At 47.3% G+C, this 20,756-nt stretch overlaps 1 protein-coding gene across 1 annotated transcript in view; it reads left to right on the top strand.

The window, feature by feature from the left end:
• The window catches only part of PRKCH (protein kinase C eta), a 174,036-nt gene that overhangs the window by 108,906 nt on the left and 44,374 nt on the right, over window positions 1–20,756 (top strand). Inside the window, 1 exon segment of the mRNA XM_006023070.3 lies at window positions 4,059–4,213. Coding sequence (XP_006023132.1) covers window positions 4,059–4,213 — 155 coding nt within the window.

A 20,756-nucleotide genomic window follows, 5' to 3' on the forward strand; every position in this document is an offset into this window, starting at 1 on the left:
TCTCTGTTTCTTTTGAATGCCAGCATCGGACAGAGATGACAGGTCAGGGACACGTTTCTGAGAAGCACAGCTCAATGTGAAGCAGCAGTTATTCCCCAGCTAGCCCAAGGCTGCTCTGATCTGTGCTGAGCGCTCTGGGATCACGGGAGGCAGAAAGGGCTGCTAAATGTTCACAAACTGGGCAATTAGGTGGAGAAAATGAAAAGCAAAGACTTCAGATGGGTAATCCCCAGTGCACCCAGAGAACAGGTGATCCCCATCCTCTTTATAACCGTGCTTTTGGAAGGCTGTTATCAAATCTCCTCTCGGGCTTTCCTTTTTCAGACTAAATAAGCAACTTTTCCTTGTAAATGAAGTTTTCAAAACCTCGAGTCACTTATGTGGCTCTTCTTGTCTTTGCAGTTTGTCCATCCATGTCTGTCTTGAAGTGAAGCACCCAAAAATCGGACAGAGTACTTCTGGAGTGAAATCCCATCAATGCTGAATTAAGGGTGGAAGAATCACTTCCCCCGACCTGTATGTGAAACTCCTGTTAATGCCTTCCTGCTGCTGTTGGCTTTTGTTGCAACAGCAGTACACTTTGGCTTATATTCAGCTTGTGGTCCACTATAATGCCCAGGTCCTTTTCTGCAGTATTGCAGCCTAGCCAGTCTCTCCCAGTTTTATTTTGGTGCATTTGGTTATTCCTTCCGAAGTGGAAGACTTTGGCATTGGTGGCTTCAGTGCCTGTCAAAGCATGCAATATGAGAGCAAGGATCAGCAGTGTGAAAATCTGTGCTAGCAGGCCCGAAGCATGTGAGGTGTGTCCCACAAGGGTGCCACAGAAGAGAAGCTTGGGATTTAGGAAGCAGGACACATGAATTAAAATGGTTAGGGATTGGTTTCCATTTTTGTTTTAAAAGCTGGATTTCAGGAAAAAGCAGATGGCCTAGTGCCTTCAGACATGCATACCGAACCCCATTGTGACGGTGATGTGGTTGAACGGTTTGTTTTGATGTTATATGCTGAAGGGGGGGGGCAGGGAAGGTGTAATGGCTGGATTGCAGAGGGGCTGGGTGTGCACTCCACCTTCTGCATGGTGGCCCATCAGACCCACCGATAAGAACCCCTACCCTCCATACAGCTCATTTCCATCAGGACAGTCCCATTTTAAACACTTGTCCTGGGCGTCCCCTTGGTTTGATCAGATTTGCCTTTTTTTTTTCTCTCCCAGTGAAAATGCAATGAGAGAGGGCGAGAGGGCACGAGAAGGGGTTGCTGGTTCTCCACCTCCCCTGCTCTCTGGCACGCTCAGCTCAGACCAGAGCTCAGAGACAGCTGAGCATGTGGGAACAGGAGGGAGTGGAGCATCCCAATTTGAGTTTCTGAAAACATGACCATCCTACCAATAAGTTGCTAGTGAAGTAAAGGGCTTCCTGCAGGGTGTATCCGAGAGTGTAATTTTAAAGCAGGACACGGGCGGAGAGGTTGGCTGTAGTGCAGCTTGGTTGCGTGTGTGCACAGAGATCAGAAGAAAGAGAAAGTGGGAGAGACAAAGGGGAAGAAGAGGGACGTCAGCTTGGGTATGACTGGCAAGACACAAGACTGCACTTGCCAGTATGATTGCCGCCCTGGCAGACAGATCACAGCTAGATTTAGTCAGGCCATCTTAGGGCCGTGTTGCCTGGGACGCACGATGCATATTTTATGCAGCACATTGTAAGCATTACCAGAAGTCAGTGTTTTGAGCGGTTGCATGGTAATGCTTCCTACGATCTGGACAAGGTTGGGACTGGCTGTGCGGTATCGGTCCCAGCCTTCACCAAAGTCTTGAACCATCTCTACCAGGATCCTAAGGTTGGGGCCGACACGCAGCTGTTATCTGCGTGGCGCAACCCCACAGTAACCGAACACGTGTTACTACAGACCATCTAGAGATGCCCCCGCGTAAAGCACTAACTTTGCAACAATACGCTAAGTAGCAATGCAGCTGTGGCACTTAGCATGTGTTTTACTGCTTACACACATGGGCACTGGTGTTTTGAGTGCTGTTAACACGTGCTAAGTGTAACGTGTGACAAAACCCACTGATAACAACCTAAGTGGAGGCATAGTAGCAGCGGCCTCAGAGAGGACAAGCCACCCAAAAGAGTCCCCAGTGCTGCTGCCACTACTTAAGCTGGTGTGCACGCCATGCTGCTGCGTGGGGTGCAGCGTGGATGTCCCCGTAGTTAAGGGAAGGGCAAACCAGTGAGGCCTTGGATTTCAGACAGCCTTAACGCTACACCTAAATGCTTCCCCTCGGTATTTTTACACTGCAGGTTGTAGGGGTGCAGCTATCTCGGCTCTGTTGCATCTGGAGACAGCTAAAAAGGTCCCATCACCTCTAGGAGCTGTTTGATGAATCCCCATGATGGCAATGGTAGCGGCTATGGGCTCCAGGGATCCCAGGGTTCAGGGCCCCTGTGTGGCATGGCCCAGCCAGGTGGGCTGGGGGGACGGCAGGGGACCCATGAGCTGTGCAGGCCAGAGGGTGTGCAGCCTGCCCGGGGTGGCCCCCAGCCACTCTGAAGTTGGACACCCCTCTTCTGGGTGATAAGTGCACAGGCAAGGACGAGGATTTGGTGAAGAGCAAAGCCGGAAAGCACCAGGAGGTTACTAGGCTTTCTCAGGCTAGTCTTTTGTTCACCTTCCCGGCCTGCTCTGTTCTGCAGTTCGGGATGAAGATGGCAGAAGTGAAGCAATTCAGCAAATGACACATAATAACGTTGAATGGTCAGGGTGAATTTTGAGCTGGCCTTTCCCAAGCCTCTGGTTTATTTTCATAGCCAGTTTTTCATGTGTACGCTGGAGTGTGTCCAAAAAAGGCTGAGCCTGCACCAATTGTGCACGTTCGCAACCTGAATTTGTGCATCTGGATCGCTTAGCTGGAGACCCAGCTGCCGAATCTGCAGGCTCAACAGCTTACTGAGCACGGATGGACCCTTGCAGGGAAGAAAAAAGAGCCCCGAGAACAGCAGCTGTTCAGTGAAGCTCAGCTCATTAACTACAAGGTCTTAGAGATTGCCCCTTCACACATCAGAAGCTTTTACTGTTTGCTCTCTTCATCAGTTTCTGCATCAAATGAGGTTCTGTAGATTAATCGGGAATATGTGAAAGTCTTGCCATGTCGAAGTTTTGAAGCCAGTTTCCACGTTGGTGAACCGCAGGGATCCCATGTTGTAAGGCAGTAAAAATTCTCTGGGAGTGGTTCCAGGAGATGCGACTTCATTATTGTCATTGTTACAAACTCTGTTTGGAAATGATAAAGTGAGCAATCTGGTCAAAAAGCAGCCAAGTTACATTTGCAAACCTAGTATCTGTTTCCGGGGTGGTGATTTTGGAAGTCCTAGAACTGAAAGTATTGCGGCATGTATTTTTGCTATTACTGCTACTACATAATATAGGGGTAGAAGAGCACACACCAACTGCTGAAACTTCCTTAGCCTGATGAAGGGTTTTTGAATCCGAAAGCTTGCTTAAAAATTGTTCTCCAACTATTTCGTTGGCCTAATAAAAGATATCAGATTCACCCAAAGAACCGTGACTACGTAATATATACATGTACCCGTATGTAAAAGCCCTATAGAATATAGGAGGGAGACCATGAATAGAGTGCTACAGACGTTTTAAGAAGATTCAACCCCCAAAAAGCTGCAGCACTTAGTAGAGATTAGACTGAAGTTTTGTAACTGTCTGTGCAGTTATATAAAAGGGATATAAATTCTCTGTTAAAATCAGATTAATGACTGCTCCAAAACACCTATAGAAAGCCTCTCACTGCCTGTTAAATTCTCTAGGATAGTTCAGTAACTCCGGGCCTGATATTCCCAATCCAAATACAAACCAGGGTTGCTTTCATTACCAAACAAGGGTTGGGGTTTGGGGGGTTTTTTGGGAAAGACCAGATTTTAAAACATCTCTTGCTATTTCTTCTGTTTTTGTTTGGGCAAGAAGGGTTTTGATTTGAATTGCTCCCTGCCTGGGAGAGGAGGATCTGATTAACGCTGTTCATCTCTGTTGTGTTTGTGCGTGCAAAGGACCGCCTGTTTTTTGTCATGGAGTTTGTGAACGGTGGGGACTTGATGTTCCATATTCAGAAGTCGCGTCGCTTCGATGAAGCTCGTGCCCAGTTCTACGGTGCAGAAATTATTTCGGCCCTCATGTTCCTCCACGAGAAAGGCATCATTTATCGGTAAGCTCTGGATTTCATTCATTCTCCTGGTCTAAACAGCGGGGTACGGTTCAGACAATAACTGAGCTTTTCCACTTGGGCAGATAATAATTCCTCACTGGCCACTGGGAATAAATTAACATGCGAAATGACTCTCACTCTTTTTCTCTGCCACTTGCCAAAGGTGCCCACCCCTTTCAGGAGGCAGTGAAATGACCTTTGCAGTATTTCTTGCAGGCAGAAAAAGCCTAGTCTGTGATACGTACAGGGGCAGATATAAAAACAGCCTCATTTCAAAGCATCAGGAGCAGATGCTGTGCTGGTATAAATTGGCGTTATCCCACTGACATCCATGGTGCAATGCCGAATTACACCAGCCCAGCATCTGGCACGTAGTCTGCCATTGCAGCCATTCACGCTTGTCACGGTGCCCGTTGCTGGGGAGCGGGATGGCTTCGGGGAGTTCACTGCTGAAAAACAGAAGTCGCCAGTAAGCAGGTCTCAGCCTGTCCTGCTGCTGTCGAGTGCAAATCAAGGTTACTGCAGAGGGGGAATAGATTAGGTGAAAGCACGCAGCGTTCGCTGGGCCATAACTTTGATGAGCTGTCACCTCTGCCAGCGTGTGTCTGGCCATTTAAAACCCCGGCTGCCGCGGTGTGTATCCAGCCTCTGCGGGGTGACGCTGATACCGGACTGCGTTCCAGGCCCCTCGATTCCCATCTCTGCTGCGCACAGAAGTCGCTGTGGATTTCTCTGACACACGCACGCATGCCCATCCACACAGCGGTGTTTGTGGTTTTTGGTGTGACTGTGTGCTCAGCTGCCATCTCTGTGTGCCCATTCTCACTCGCTGCTTTGCACCTTCCATCGGTTGGAAAGATCTGAGCATCGTTTCCCCCTCTGCTTCAGACTCCTGCTGCCAGGTTAGCAGATTATCTTTCCCCTACCACGGGTATATAGTGTACCAGGTCCAGGGTCCACAGCCAGCGTGGCTATTTGCTGTCCAGCATGTAATGCCATAGTGTCATGCAGCTGCCAGTCTGATTGCTCTGTGATCCTCAAGCTGCACCAGGGCGCTGGTTCTGGCTCATGGGGGTTGGCTTGGTAAAGACTGTGATGCTTTAAAGGATTCCCACATTTAGGCGGTGGGGCAGGATGGAATAGGATGGGATGACTGGTGTCAGGGCAGCCAGAGCCATGCTTTTCAGGATGTCCTCAGCTCTTCAAGGCCGGTGGGGTAGGAAGCTGGGTCAGATCAATCATGTGAGTCCTTTCAGTGGTGTTTAGTATAATTATGAAAGAACCATCCTGCCACCACACTGCCCTCCAGCCAGCTCTTTGCCTGGGAGGACATCACTGCTGGGAATCATATAAGATGTAGGGATATGTTCTATGCAGGGTCAGCCACCCTGCATTACCATTCAGTTACAAAACTTGCACCTAAAACCTGCAACCAGGTCCACATGGACAGACCCCCATGCCCACAGACACCCCTCCTTCCTCAATAAAATCAGTGCCCGTTAGTGACACTGCATTGTGGGCTAGCCCAAACACCCCTTCAGTTTAGACTCTGCAGTGTAGCACAGGGGTGGCCAACCTGCAGCATGCATGCCACAAGTGCGCAGCACGTGGCAGATCAGGGTATGGTCAGGCAGGTCAATGGCAGCTAGGGCACAGAGCAAAAAACAGAGCGGCAGATCAGGTGCGGGAAGGGGGTCGGCACTTGGGGAGGGCATGAGGCTTAATTGGTGGCATGCCCGCCAAATGGGTCGGCCCCTTGCTGGTTTAGCACATTGACTCAGTTCATTGATAGTAGTTTGTGGCCCAGTTTGAACTCCAGTCTAGCTTTGTGTGTATTTGGCCAAGGATTGGAAGTTCTGCTGGATGCAGACGTGTGCCTAAAAGAGCAGCCACAATATAAGCTTAGGGAAGGGGTAAGTTCTCCTACTTGTTACTGTTCAACCTCCAATAAAAAATAGAGAGGCTGGTGCAGAGCTGTTGCGATTTTTTGGGGGTTTTCTTTTTCAATAGTCTGAAACTGAAAGCCAATATAGTTCTAATATTTTCCAGCCCCCACGGACCGTGGCCAGTCTTGCAATAAATGCAGTAATACAATACCGGGCTCAGTTTCTAAAGTACTGTGAGCAGATCCACTTACTCCATGGCTAGATTTCATTTTAGTTCTGCCCTGGTGAATAATCCTGCCCTCAGAGGGGAAGCCTGGCCAGATAATTACACACCCAGCATGTTCCAAAAATAGTGACACCCAAGAGTCATTGCCAGTCAGTCACTGCAAGACGCTTCCCTGCACAAACTAACACCTCTGCGTTTGGTGGCAATGCGTTGTCCTCCTGCCTGCCACTTGGAGGGGCGGAATAAAACCATCTGTATTTAGAAGCTTCCCCATAATTCATGATAGAAAACTGTTGGAGGCGTCCAGAATTTGATCCGGTAGGGTTTGAGTTGATTGTTAGGAAACTTGCCCCTCTCCAGGGCACATAGATGTCACGGTGATGGGCGGTTTAGAAATGCATGAAAGAGAGTTTGTCTTTGATCCAGATAGACTAATACATTCTGGAAGGCAAGAGCCAGGAGGAAGAAAGTCCCTGCATATGTGTTATCATGCCTATTATATACATTGCCTCCATCTAGTCACAGGCTCAGCTTGCTCAAGCAATGAAGGCAAGGAGGAAATCAGGTGGACATTTAACTCCTAAATTACTCTTTGGAGAGGGTAAGTTTGCAGGATGAAGGAAGATACTCAGTAAGGAGCCATTTGGGGGCCTATATGGAGGAGCTGGTGGTGCTTGGTAAGTGAAGGACACAGAGCTCTGTTTCAAAGGCTGCAAAAAAGGCCAAGGTAAAATGATCTTAATTGAAAGCCTTTTGCCAGTCTTTGCAACAACCCCATAATCCTGAATCAGTAGAGTAGCTGAGAGCCTGGCTCTGGTTAGCTCTTTTTCTGGGCTAATTGTAACACCATCCTTCAGGATGAAACAAGTCAGTTCAAACCCTAGATTTACCCACAGGCAACAAGTGATGTGATGTGGTGGGCAACTGTGATGTCTTAACAGCAATTAGGCAGGAAAGAATAGGCTAATTTAGTCTGAAATCCATGAGAAGTTTGTTGGGGAAAGCCAAGCAAACCAGGGGGGAGAAGGGCCAGATGAAAACAGCCGTCCCGAATATTTGTAGCAGGTTGCCATGAAGTTGGTTCACGTGGCTCCTTAAGCAGGCCACATGGAGAGGGACATCACAGTGACCAAAATTTGGTTTCTGTGGCCAGGGAGTTATCCAGTAATAGCCAGATGGTATCAACCCTTCGCAAAACGGTATCTCCGGAAGCAATTGGATGCAGACTAATTTTTCCCTTCCTATTTGTGTTCTGGATCCCTGCTGCAGGCATCTCCTTTGGAGAGATTGCAGGTGGATAGTGTAGGTCCAGTCCAAAGGAAAACCAGTGTGTTAGTTTTTGACATTGTTTTAAGGAAGCCAGGCCCACCTCTACGGACGTCCCTGTGATACAGCAGGTTATGTGGCACGTCTTAGACTTGCGGGGGCTGTCCAGAGATCACCTCTTTTGAAAGGCATTGCTGGATAAAAGGCTGCTTTGTGCTCCTGGGCACAACATCAAGAACGGTTGCCATAAATGGGGCTGTCAGTGCCAGGGTGCCGTTGCACCACCTTTTTGTTTTAACCTGCAGCTGAAGGAAGGTGAAGTGATCAACCCCTCCCAGGGGCTTGCTCATGACTTGATGTAAAGATTATGTGCAATGTTCTTCTTGAGGAGGCTTATCTGTAGCTTGTGCTTTCCAGCTCAGCAGCTCCCCGAGGGAAGTAAAGCACATTTTACATTCTGTACAGACTGCAAACCAAACAAAGCAGCGGTCTGTGCTACGCAACCCTGTGCTGGAGCCTGCACACCCTTGCGTAGGCGCATCCTAGCAAATCACTCCAGGGGGATGGAAGGAGAGTACATTTCATTGCATTTTTTTTTTCCCAAAAGGGGCACATCTTTTAATAATGAACAGATTTGCTGTTGTGGGATGAGCCACTTTTGCAACGCTTCACCTCCTGGCAAGCTGTGCGGCACTGAGTGTGCGGGTTTGCCTGTTGCTGGGTCCCCAGTCCCTTTCAGCATCCTTCAGGTTGAGGGCAGGATACATGCACACCAAGGACAGCCACGTGCAGTCCTGTTCCTGGGGGGGAGTTTGTCCCCGAGTGGTTAGACAGCCTGTCTAAATCCCAGGGGAGCAGCACACAGCATATGCATGTCTGCTCAGCCTGCCTACACCTTGCAGATGTCTGTGATGGCTCTTCCTTCCTCCTCTTCCCCTGCAAGGTGTCTCTGGAGGGGCCATTCAGGGTCTGTGTATGCTGCAGGCAGGCGTATAACAGGAGCATGTATAGGCAAGCCTACACTAACTTTACTTGAGCCAGCTCACGTACCCTGTGTAGGATAACCTTTGTGACGTTAGATCTCCACTAGGCCCCCAGGCTGCTGTCTGAAACCAGTAGCGGGGGGTGCTGTAGCACAGATTTCAGCACAAGCTGCCTCAGGCCCTTGATGTGCTAGATGTATCACAAGCCATATCGCCACAGTTTCCCTGACAGAGGTGCCCAAGTGTGTGAGATAAAAGCAGGAACAGGTGCGTCTACATGTGCTGTGATTGCACCTCCAGTTGTGCCACGGAGGTACCGTGCTTTTGAGAGGTGCTAACCACCAGCAGCTTCACATCCGGTAAAGGTCCCAAGGTCCTTTTTACAAGAATAGTGTGTTAATTCCTGTGTGTTCACAAGAGTCTCGCCCTTCCTTGGGTGAACACCAAACTACCAAAATAGCAGTGCCAGGCCACCCAGTTTCAGCCGGTTTGTCGAGGCTCAGCCCTGCCTGGTAGCTAGTGCCATCACTGTGCCCACAGCACTTGTCTTTGTAGTGTAAGGACAAATGGTGGTGGAAGCCATCCCCCTAGGAGACTCCACATCTCCTTAGCCAAGTCCCAGGAATGAGGTTGCACAACGTGACTGCTTTGGGAATGGCCCCTTTTGGAGGGTCCAGTGGGATTATCCAGCTTTGGGGGTAAATGCTAATTCTTGTGAATAGCGCCTCACAATTATCAACACAAAGTGGTCCAGGCATCCTGGGTGCCTACACACGAGCGCGGAGGCTGCTCCAACACGCTGCAATTCCAGCACATCAATTAATCCCATATTGTGGGAATTGCCACACTCCAGCGGCCTCCTGTGTCTCATGTATCAACGTCCCGTGCTTAAAAATGGTGGCGGGCATGAACGCCGCATGCCCCCGGAGGCTGGATCACCCGCAGACACCGCCGGCAGCGGTGGGGGGTGTCGAGCAGTGACTGCCCACAGGCACCGCTGGCAATGTTAGCGGCACTTTTTGCAGGGGGTGCATGTGCACCTGCGCGCACCCCGTATGCATCACCAGTGGTGGCAGGGGCACTTGATCTAAATAGATTTCCTAGACATTAGAGCTGGACGGGACCTTGCAAGACCATCGGGTCCAGCCCCCTGCCCAAGAGGCAGGAAGTCAGCTGGAGTCAGATCACCCCAGCAAGATAAGCATCCAGGTGTTTCTGAGCTCATTGAATGAGCTTTAGTTCAAGCGCCCCCAATGCCATTTTTAAGCACAGGGATGCTAATACACAAAACACAGTGGCACTTTAATTAGAGCAGCTCTCAGAGTCACGCTAATTAAAGTGCTACCCCTCTGGCCCCAGAACACGTGTAAAAGTGCCCCATGTTCAGGCAACACTTTTTTCACCGTGATGCTCCCTACTTGCAGGGAGAGGGCCCCGTGCTGAATCCTCCGAGACCTTCAGCGTCCACAGAGAGCTCCTGTCTGAGTGCGGGCCAGGTGTACGGGGTCATTGCCTGCCTTAGTTTATGAGACCTGACAAGCCTGCAGCTGCAGGGTTCATGACTGAAGGGTTTTCTAAGGAACACGTTTTTGCAAGAGGTTTATAAATCTGCTGTTCAAGCTGGCCACTAGTGACCTTTAGAGGAAGGTTTGCCTTTAAAGGAGACCAGATTTATGAGGGAGGTTTATAATATCCAGAAAGGACAAGAAGTTTCCACTCAACTAAAAACACTTTAAAAATAAATTGAAATGCTTCGAAAGAAAAGGCGGCTCTCTTTCCCATTTGCAGGCAGCTGTTTTACAGGGAGCAGTTCTGCCCAGTACGTCGCTTCCTTTCTCCCCTGATCGAGAGTTCCCACCGCAATGCACAGAGGTCTGGCTTTTTTGCAGATGGTGGTTTTATTCCCCCCCCCACTCAGTTTCCAAACACTGGGGATCTGGAGTCAGATCCTGCTTCCCCCTAAAGTCAAGGGGACTTGTGCTAATACTTAGGTGGGAGCAGGGCAGATGCTGCTGCTATCAGCACTGCTGTATGTATGGGACGGCTCTGTTCAGCCAGTGGAGGGAGTCCCATATGCCATTGCTTGGTTTATGCTGTACACAAGCCATGGATATTGCTCTGTTCAGTCCTAACAAGAAAAGGTAACATTTTTGTATAATGTGATATAGTTAGGACACATCCCAAATAATACTCCAGCCAAAGAACACATAATATGGAAACATTCATTTGCATATCACAGGGAACAGTTTTATTGGGAGCAATGGGAACCTGCTATATTTTCCCCCTATTTTTCCTAATGTTATGATACTTGAGTACACATGTGTATGCATGTAATCTGAATACCAGTCAGCATGGATCGGAGCAGTTAGCCCAGTGCTGAAACACTTTGTGAGCTTTGTAGCTCTGTGCTTCCTGAGACACTAATTCATATGTTCATTATAGCTGTAATCTTTAGAGGCTCTGATTCTGGAAAGTGTCTCTGTTTAGGAAGACAAGGTTCTTTGGGTGAATCTGATATCTTTTATTAGACCAACTTAAGGAAAGCATTTAGCCATGGGTGTTTAGAGTAGGCTGACACATGCATGGCAGAGTAGAGGAGGGACCAAATCTACTGTGTTACAATGGCAGTAAAATGAACAGGACATAAGCTGATTTTATTGGGAGCAAAGCAGCTAAAAGCAGTAAAATGACATAAAACACAGCAGCATATGTGGCCCCTTGAGCTAGAGCTTAACACAGCAGAGCTAAATCCTCTTCCTGTTGCTTTAGCTAAATATAGGGCATTCAGGCACGAGAGTGTATCAAGGAGCAGGTCATCTAGTTATGTCCATGGGCACATTACCGTATAGTCAATAGCTTGTCTATTGTGATTCCACTCACTTTTGGTTTTGGCCTTATTCTGACTTTTCCCTTCCTGTTTGTGTTCTGGATTAGTTTACAGTCACCTCCAGGGTCTGTATTGTGCGAGGTGCTGATACTCTGCACTTCAACAAACTGTTAAGGCAGAGAGAACAGCCTGTCAGCCATGTGTCTTATTTAGTCATCAGATTAAATGATTGTATTAGATAAAATATACTAGCATAAATGTAGAATAAATATTTTATTCTGCAGTGTATTTCAGTCCTGATTGTCAGGTATGCTCTTACTGGAAAATCCTGCCTTCAGATCCACATTTCAGATCTCTGTGCCATGGACCAACTCATCTCGCTGACTCCATTGAACACAGTTCCACTAACTTTATTAATCTGACACTGAGTGAGGGCTCCTGAACTGCCAGCGGGTGCCAGCTAAACAGTGATCAAGGGGAATTACAGATGTTGCTAACGCCGATTGTTCCACCATATTATTAAAATAAACTAACCGCAAGCACGTAAACTGAACACACACAACTAGTCTGTGTAAATACAACTCCCTGCTGCTGTTACACTCCTTCCCCTTTTCTTTGGCTGCTACACCTGTCCCGCGCATCTAACTTATTTAGATCAGTGATTCTCAACCAAGGTGCCATTAGCACTGTTAGGTGTGCCAACACAGTAAAGACAAATCTGGAGATTTCAAATAGGAATCCATGGTGTCAAAAACATTCTGACCTGTTTTGGTCTTTTTCATTGCAACAGAAGAATTGCTCTCTTATTTTTCTATAGTCCAAAAAAATAAGTGAAAACTAAGAGCTGACATTTTCTGAAAGGAGGCTGAGTCTAATGAGTGGTTTGAATCTAATTACAGGGACCTTGAGTCTAAAAAAAGGATGAGAACTACTGATGTACAAGGTTAATTACCATATTTACTCAAATATAAGACAACCCTGAATATAACAATAATTAGGTTCCATATATGGAAATTTTATACATTTGCTAAAATTTTCCAGGTATGGAATCTAATTATTGGAGGTTTACCTTGAAATTGTTACCTCCCCACTGCTATAGCACGTCCTCCCCACTACAGCAAGGAAAATAAATCTGGGGGATTCAGGTAGCCCCCTTGCTCTCTGCCCTGCCAACTTCTTCCCCCTGAAGCCCCTTTCCCTCCCCCTCCACCCTTACTGTCAGACTTCACTCTTCCTGAGCACATGGAACTACAGGGCAGAAACACTGACTTTGAAATAAATATGCATATAGGCAAATTACTGTGGGTACCCATAGATTTAGTTCATCCAGAATTGATGCATTTTAATTTTTTTTTTTTTGGAAACTGCTGCAAGTTTAGTGTAGGTGCTCCACAGACGCACTTTCAAGCAACACTTTTTGCATTTACTTATATATAATACAAACTATGCATGATATTAAACCAAACCCAAAAGGCTCATGGTTTTTCATACAGTTCAATGGGCTGGGCCTCAGCCGAGTCAGCAATGTTTCAAGCCATCGTGACCTTACAGCTTAGCACTGCTCAGTATGTGCATGTCCTCCAGAAAGCCCCGGCAAAGAATCCATGTGCTAATTAACGCCCCACTCATGCCTGGAAGCAGGTATTCTTGTCATGAGTCCTGGCATCCATCAAAAATGTGCATGCGGTTGAGGTGCAAACCAACCTGGTCCAGCTCCACTTCCTGGAGAGCAGGGCCACACTCATCATATGCAACAGGCTAAAAGAGGGGGCCACTAGGGGATTTGGGGCCTCATTTGGTGAAGTTTGCCAGACATGGAAGGCTGGTGAAGAAACGGGAACCACTGGAAATGGGAAAGAAAGGTGAAGCTCAGCTGTGGGGGTGAAGAGGAAGTTGAAATGTATTCAGTGTAGTGGCTCACAATGACCTGGAAAAGACTAGGCTCTGAGGGGGACTGAGTGCAATGGCACTACCACAGATCTTATTCAGATGGGCTACATTAACTTATTTTTGTGGTAGTTTCCCATACTTACCATAACACGGTATTGGGCCAGGTGGTTTTTTTCTTCTGTAACTGGAAAGGAAGACCCCCCTTCTTCCTGCCCTTTGAATGACTATGTGTAGTTAAGTGGGGAGACCTGTCCTTGCACTGCAGGCAGGCCTCCTAAGGAGAGTCTACTATAGCCTCCCAATGGAAGGATCTCAGCTACTCAGTTTATGGGGATGGGGGATTGCTCTCAGGCTTTTCCTCTAGCTTGCTAATATGGCCTTTCGGCTAGAGGGAAGTGAGACTAGGGGTCATCTGAACTCCAAGGCCTCCAGGCTTTGGGCTTGCATGTAGGATGCCTACCACGGATCTGGGAGTAGCTGGACCTGCAGGCTGACGAGTCTGGGAGGGAGGATACTTGCCAGTGGTAGCGCCCCACAGACTTGAGCAATTGAGCTCTGCTCAGTCAATAGAATTAAAAACCGATTTGGCTAATTTGGCCGGAGACGCAAAATTGAAAAAAAAATCAGCATCTCAACTTTTTTGGCTAAGATCAAATGTAGCATTTTTGGCACCAAGGGGAGGGTGTCAGGGCTGGCTCTAGCCCTCCCAGTGCCAGCCTGGTACTGCAGTACTTCCAGGCCCGGTGCCAGTTCCCTGCGGAGGGGACACCCACCTGGCTTTTTAAGAGCCACACAATAAATAAATCAAGTTCCCTTCAGTGTGTTTGTCCTCTCTGGGCCATGTGTTTTATAGTCATGCTCAGTGCTGGCTATATTTAATCAGCTTTGTAGCTGCCTTCCATTACTGAGCACATGCTGTTTTTGACAGTACTTTAATGATAGACCATGTATTTAATGAGGTTTTCTTGTATGCAAATTTAAGATGAGGACTTTTTTTTTCCCCATGATGACTGCCATGAGGAAAACCTTATCTTGCATTTGAGGAAATATGATACACTGTGTGTGTACATTGCCCAGCCCAGTGTGGGGAGAATTTGGGTGCAGCAGCAATAGCATATAAGCATTTAAATCCATACTCAGTGTGAGTGCGTAGGAATTTTTTGGTCAAAATATTTGGAATTAGGTATTATTTGTCTTCTAGTTTGCTTCTAGGAAAACTGTGGCATAAGGAAAAATGGGGAGAAAAAGGAGTAAAGTTGGAAACTGAAACAAAACAAAACATTTTACTGGATAATTTTATTTTTTACCAAATTACACACACACAGAATATTGTCATTTTTTTCCAACCAGCTTTTAGACAGAGGCTTCTGAATAAGTGGTCTGATTCTCGATGAGCATCCAGTTGTCTACTTACAGATTTAAAAGCCTCATATGAAATACCCCACTTTCAAGATTTTTGGATGCCAGACATCTACAGTTGCCCAGTGTTAATAGCGTGATTGTTTTGTCAGGCCAGTACCTGCCTGTCAACTGGGCCAGGTACAGACACTCAAAAAGCCCAAGGTGGAATCAGTCTAAGTTACAGGGTTTTCAGTAAGCGGTGTCGTTTAGATGGGTAGTGAACAGAAGACACATTTGCCCTTTGGTGTGGGGATGGGGAGGCTATCTCAGACAGTTTCCACCATTTTTAAACTAGTCTTTGGGTGCATCTACATGAAACGTATATTGCAGAGCTGCCTAATTAGCTCTGCAGTAAACGTCTCCACATCTACACACGCACTCCTATTAGGGTGCACAAAACTAATAAACTCCAGAGCAGGCTAGTACTTGTAAATACAAGCACTAGCCTGCTCTGGTGTTTTTTTGTGCACAGCAGCCCATGTGTAGACTCTGCCTGGCTGGCTGGGGCACGAGCATGCTTCTGCGTAGAGGCTGCGTGCTGGCTAGCCTTGCAGGGAAGCACCCTCATGCCCCAGCCAGCCCCTCTGCAGCCCAGTCAGAGCAGCCCTGGGCTGCTGCCAGCTGGGGCTGCTCCGACCAGGCTCAGTGTGCTGCGCCTGAAGAGACTCCAGAGCAATATACCCCAGAGTCATTTGCTCCTGAGCACACGTTCAAACAGTGCAGCCGGGAGCAAAAAACTCCGGAGCTTTATTTGCGCACATTAATTGCACATGTAGACGTGCCCTGTGTGCACCAAACGTCTGTTCTGTTACAGGTTTAGACTGATCCCTAATCACTTTTACCAGTAAAAGTATAATGTCTGTTTCTGGCCCTGAAGTTAATCAGAGATATTGAATCATTTCAGATAATCAAGGCAATTTAACACATATACACTGGGGGATATAACCCATAAGGTTTCATTCTGAAGGTTGTTTTTAGCTCAGGAAAAGGTCTCAATCAGCATTAATTATAATAAATGCTGTGTATCACTTTGTTTTTAAAAAGTGGTGTCAACAAAATTGTATTGCATCTGCTCCTTCCAGCTTTGCTGAAATACATTTTTACAATATGATAGTATTGTGCAGCATGTATAATAATGGCAACAATAAAACCAGTGGTGTTGACATAATTAGCCTGAAGCAACTGGCAAAGGTATACAGGGAAATTTGGTACAGTAGTAAGGTACACCTACTGACATTTCCTCATCCATAATCCCAATTTCAAGTTCATATTTGTTCTTCCACTTAGTTTCACTGTGTCTTGTCTATAAAAAGGAGATTCATCTGTTGTTGATTTTTCTCTTCATTTCAAATGAAATCTGGCATATTGGCTTTGCTGTTCTCCCTTTGGCTCAGTGCTGTTCCTTCTGGTATTTGACTCATCTTCATAGTATGGGATTTTTACCTTTATGCCTATTCAGTCATTTTAAAGTTACATTTGAAGCCAAATCAGGAAAAAAACGCTGCTTAGAATAAGTCACAAAAATAGATGTTCTTTGATTCTTTGCAGCCAATGTGGTTTTCCTCTGGTTTAATTCTCATTGTATTCACAGTATCACAATTAGGATGTATTATTTACTTTGATTGTAAGTAGAGTTGAACAGAAGTTTTCTTTAATTTTTTGGTTTAATGAGAAGTGCCCTTTTATTTTGAAATCCCATAGAAGAAATTTTAAACAAAATTACTTTTTAGTTTGGACTTTTTTTGTTTCGTTCTGGAAATGCCAGAATTAAATTTAGAATTTGTTATAGTTTTATTTCAATTACATTTACATTATTTCATGCTAGGCCAGTAGAAATAGCACATCCATTTGTACTCAGTGCTGCCTGAACAGCTAATCTGTTTTAGATCAAAGATTCTCCTGCTATATCAGTTTGCTTTACTATTGTACAAGTTCAATAAAAAATCATGGAGATGTCCAGCTATTATATTGTCATGTTCTGACACGTCAGTGGTAGCAGTGCGGAGCATGTGCTGCTGCTAAAGACCTGCCATGAAATAAGTGTAGAAATGTCTATGAAATGTTAAATAATGGTAAAGCCCATAAATTAAATTAAAAACAGAAACATTCCAAAATCTTCTTTTTTTTAAAAGAAGAATGATTATTTTCCAGGATTTTTTTTAAATGATTTGGTTTTGTTCCAGATTGAAACAAAACTAGTGAAAATCCTGGCCCATACATTCCAAGTTTGGACCAGTTTTGAGGGTTAGCAGGAGCCATCCTTTCCTTTGTGCAGCCACCAGCACAATTTGGCACTGGCCAAACTGAACAAAATGACATTACATATATAAAGGGTCCTTCAGTTGGTCAGTAATGGACAGTACATCCATCGTGGTGTATCCAGCTGAGAATTGTCAAGGAGACCAAGGGAATTAGGTGCTCAGAAAACTCCACAGACCCCCAGTAGGACATAGGCACCTAGCTCCCTAAGCTGCGGCATGGTCTGTTTTGATAAGCACTTTATTAATTACTTCTAGTTGACATTGGCCTCTAGTAATCCTGCTATAGGACTGCTGATGCTTAGGAATAAGTCCTGCTGCCAGGGCAGGCGAGGGGGGACGAGGCAGTGCCTCCGCTCCACCCTGGAGTGACCCAGCCAGTGCAGCTGCACTGGCACAGGGAACATCCCAGTTTGCTGCTAACATAGGGCAGAAGGAGCACACCCAGTCCAGCACCAACCGAACAATAAGGAAGCATGTGTCATGGGACTGTCTTGTTGTCGCAAGCTCGGTTGGAGCTGCTGCAGGGGCAGCCGGGGTTGGGCACCACCCCTTCCCAGGGCTGTGTCCAAAAGCACAGCCTCCTTTATAAGCTCGTTACCTGGTCCTTAGCTCACTGGAGCATATGGCAGAGATCCAGCTGACTACAATGCGAGCTGAGCAGGCCTTAGAGACTTGAAATCCCTTCTGGGTATCATCTCTCCCAAAGCCACATAGATCGTTCGCATTTGGATCTGGCTTCTGTTGAGTCAGTTATTATATCCAGGTCAAAGGCTCTCATTGCAACCACCTGCAGGTGTTCACAAATCTCTCTTAGCAACTCAGGAATTGCAGAGAACCACTCCAAAAAATGCCTGCCACCTAGGAAGGGGTATTTTGCAAGTAAATCTCCGATCCAGGCACCCTGCCATCACGGAGCTCGTCCAATAAGGATGTGACTGTTTGCATATTCACTGCTAAACCGATGGGAGAACCTGTAGCGTTGCGAGGTGTCCAGACTCAACCAGATACTTGCCATCTCATGGGAGGCTGCGTAGTTGTCCTGCCTTGCTGCGGTGGTCACGACTTCTCTGTTTAGCATGGAGCCAAAGAAACGGGCGAGGTTGGCTTGGGAAATGCGAGCCCAGGGAAAGTCATCACATGACGCTTGTACGGCGGGGAGGAATTCTGACACGAGAAAACGCCGATTCGAACTCCACCTCTCCCTGAGAAGAGGCCTATGTGTGCGCTCAGCAGAGGCTGCAAGGTTCCTCAGGAACCAGCCTCTCCTGAACACAGGTTCTGGCACGTTGGAGGCAGAGGCTGAGCTGGTATATGGCACGTAGCTTGTAGGGTTTTTTTTCTCTTATAAAGCCATCTGGATCCCTTAAGAGATGTGAAAACATACCTGAGGTGCATCGCATGACTCCTGACTTCAGGGCCACTCAAGGTTGAATTTGGTGTGGTTCACATTTCTGAATGCACTGAGATAAGTAAGTGCACACCCCTTGAGTTTCCTTGTCCACAGTTTAGCGTTTAAATGCTAGCGCAGCAATTTGCTTTAGCCTACTACTACTGCGGCTTGCCTTTCAGCATCACCGGCATGATTTACTGTGTGCTCATCCTTATTACAGTCTGGGTCACTGCAGTGTTTCTCACATCACCTGTGGATATGGTGGCCTTTGGCTTGTCCTTGCATTCCAGGAATCAAGGCACTGGAGTCTAACATGCAGTATTAAAGCCAGATTTTTTGCATGCAGCTTCTGAATAAAAACAGCTGGGGGTTGTGACGGCCTTGGGGTGCACCACTCCATTTAAGAGGGCAAGCTGCCTGAGAGCCCGCTTGCAGATGGCACAGGGGGCTGATTAGACTCACCTACTGGAAGGGGGCCCGGCTGGAGCCATGTAAGCCCTGGGCCTGACCCGGTCAGGCAGTCTAGCCCTGAGGGCCATGAAGTGAAGAGCTCCTGGCAACAGAGAAGTAGGGCTTTTGAATCAACAGTGGGACTGAATAAATATCTCTGCAGGCCGGGGGACAAGGGAAAAGTACCTGGAGCAGAGAGGGGCTCGTTTATATAGGTAGGTGACCTTGATTTCATGTTAAACCCAGAGAAGGTTTGGGTGCCTGCCAGAGGATGTAGGTGCTTTTTATTAAGTTGTACCAGTGTTTAGCTTTGAGCCCTGCTGAGGACAGGCTCAAGGCCCACTTAGAGAGCCAGTAGCCGAGGAGGAACTGAAAGTGGGACCCAGCAGGGAGTGCAGGAGCCTGGAGAGTGCAGGACCAAGGAGGTCCAGGAGGCAGAGTGGCCAAGTGTCAGACCAGAGGGTCCACAGGCCCGGAGAGGGGCTGTGTGTGGGACCAGGGGGTCTGAGAGCTCAGAGAGGAGGCTGTGCAGGTGACTATGGGATCCAGCAGCCCAGGGAGAGGGGCTGAGTGCAATGAACATCAGCTGACATCAGTGAGCAGTAACACCTGTGAGGCACAGGGAGTGGTTTAGGGAAGGATGGAGCCACGCAATGAACTCTTAAGGGTGCAGGTGCCCTGCAGAGGCACAGACAGGCCAAAAGGACCTATTAAGCTTGAAGGCTGAAGTGAGACTAGAGGGGTTCAGGAGGGGCCCGGTGGTGATTTGCACGGATTCAGGCTCACTCTAAAGCCCAGGCAGCCTCCCTTACACAATCTGCAATAAAAACAAGGTGTGATAGGCAAGCAATCAAGGGAAGGTTACATTAGATCCTGAGCTGGGCAGGAGCCACACAGCCATCCAGGGGCGTCACAGCCGCCCCTGTGGTCCAGTCCTGTCATAGGGGTGATAAGCCTGAGACCTCATCATAACTCCCTGATTATCTTCCTCCACCCTGTTATCATTTAGAACAAGCAAGGAGCTGGCAGTAATCCAGAAGGAGTTGATCACCCTACCCACTGGGCAAGGTCCAAGTGCGAAGTTCTCTGAACACCCCGCCTTCTTGCAGTCACTGTGTCTTTGCACCAGAGGCATGTGCAATAGGAGCATTTGTGCTAACCCTTTCTGCTGGGCACAGGATAGGGCTGTTTGCTGCAAGAGAGTTAGGGCTCACTATCTTATGCTACTTGGGACAGTGCAGGCTAAAGAGTGTGGTTTTGGCTTTTCCAATCGTTAGATGACCATCTTGCTGGGGTCGTTTGACCCCCAGTACTCTTTCCTGCCATGGCAGGGGGTCGGACTAGATGATCTGCCCAGGTCCCTTCCGACCCTAGAAACTATGAAACTATGAAACATGTCTGAAAAAGAAAGCAAGTTCCATATTGTTTCTCCACTGCAAACCAAGGGGAACTGGAGATGAAAGGCAGTAGATGAGAAATGAATGAGTCATGGCAGCCAACAACAGCTAACTTCCTGCAATCTGGCCTAGCTATTCTGCCTTTCTTTTTCCTGAACTATGCAAAGTAATATCCCCACTCCTATCTGCTTCCTTCTCCTCTAGCCAGGGCACAGTGCAGCATCAACCCACCTCTCACCTTGAATTGCAGAGTTAATTTTCATGTGATGATGACTGTTCAATTACAGCTAATCCACCAGTGGCAGGTTGGCTGGCAATTGGCACGTTACCATCTCATGAAAAATAGTAACAGTTGCTCCCTAAATAAAGGGAAACGAACCAAGGAAACTTATTTGAGAACACCTTTTGGTCCAAAGGGATTAGTGACCTGCAACACAGATATATTTGTCTAGGGCGTGAGCCATTTGGAGTATTTCCCTTCCCCTTTCTCCTTCTGGAAAAGCAGTGCTATTCTGCACTGCTGGGTTTAGTCCAAGTAATTTGGGCTAAAGGAAACTCGCTGTAAG

Source organism: Alligator sinensis, unplaced genomic scaffold (assembly GCF_000455745.1).
Source record: "Alligator sinensis unplaced genomic scaffold, ASM45574v1 scaffold50_1, whole genome shotgun sequence".
In the NCBI taxonomy this organism is placed as follows: domain Eukaryota; kingdom Metazoa; phylum Chordata; order Crocodylia; family Alligatoridae; genus Alligator; species Alligator sinensis.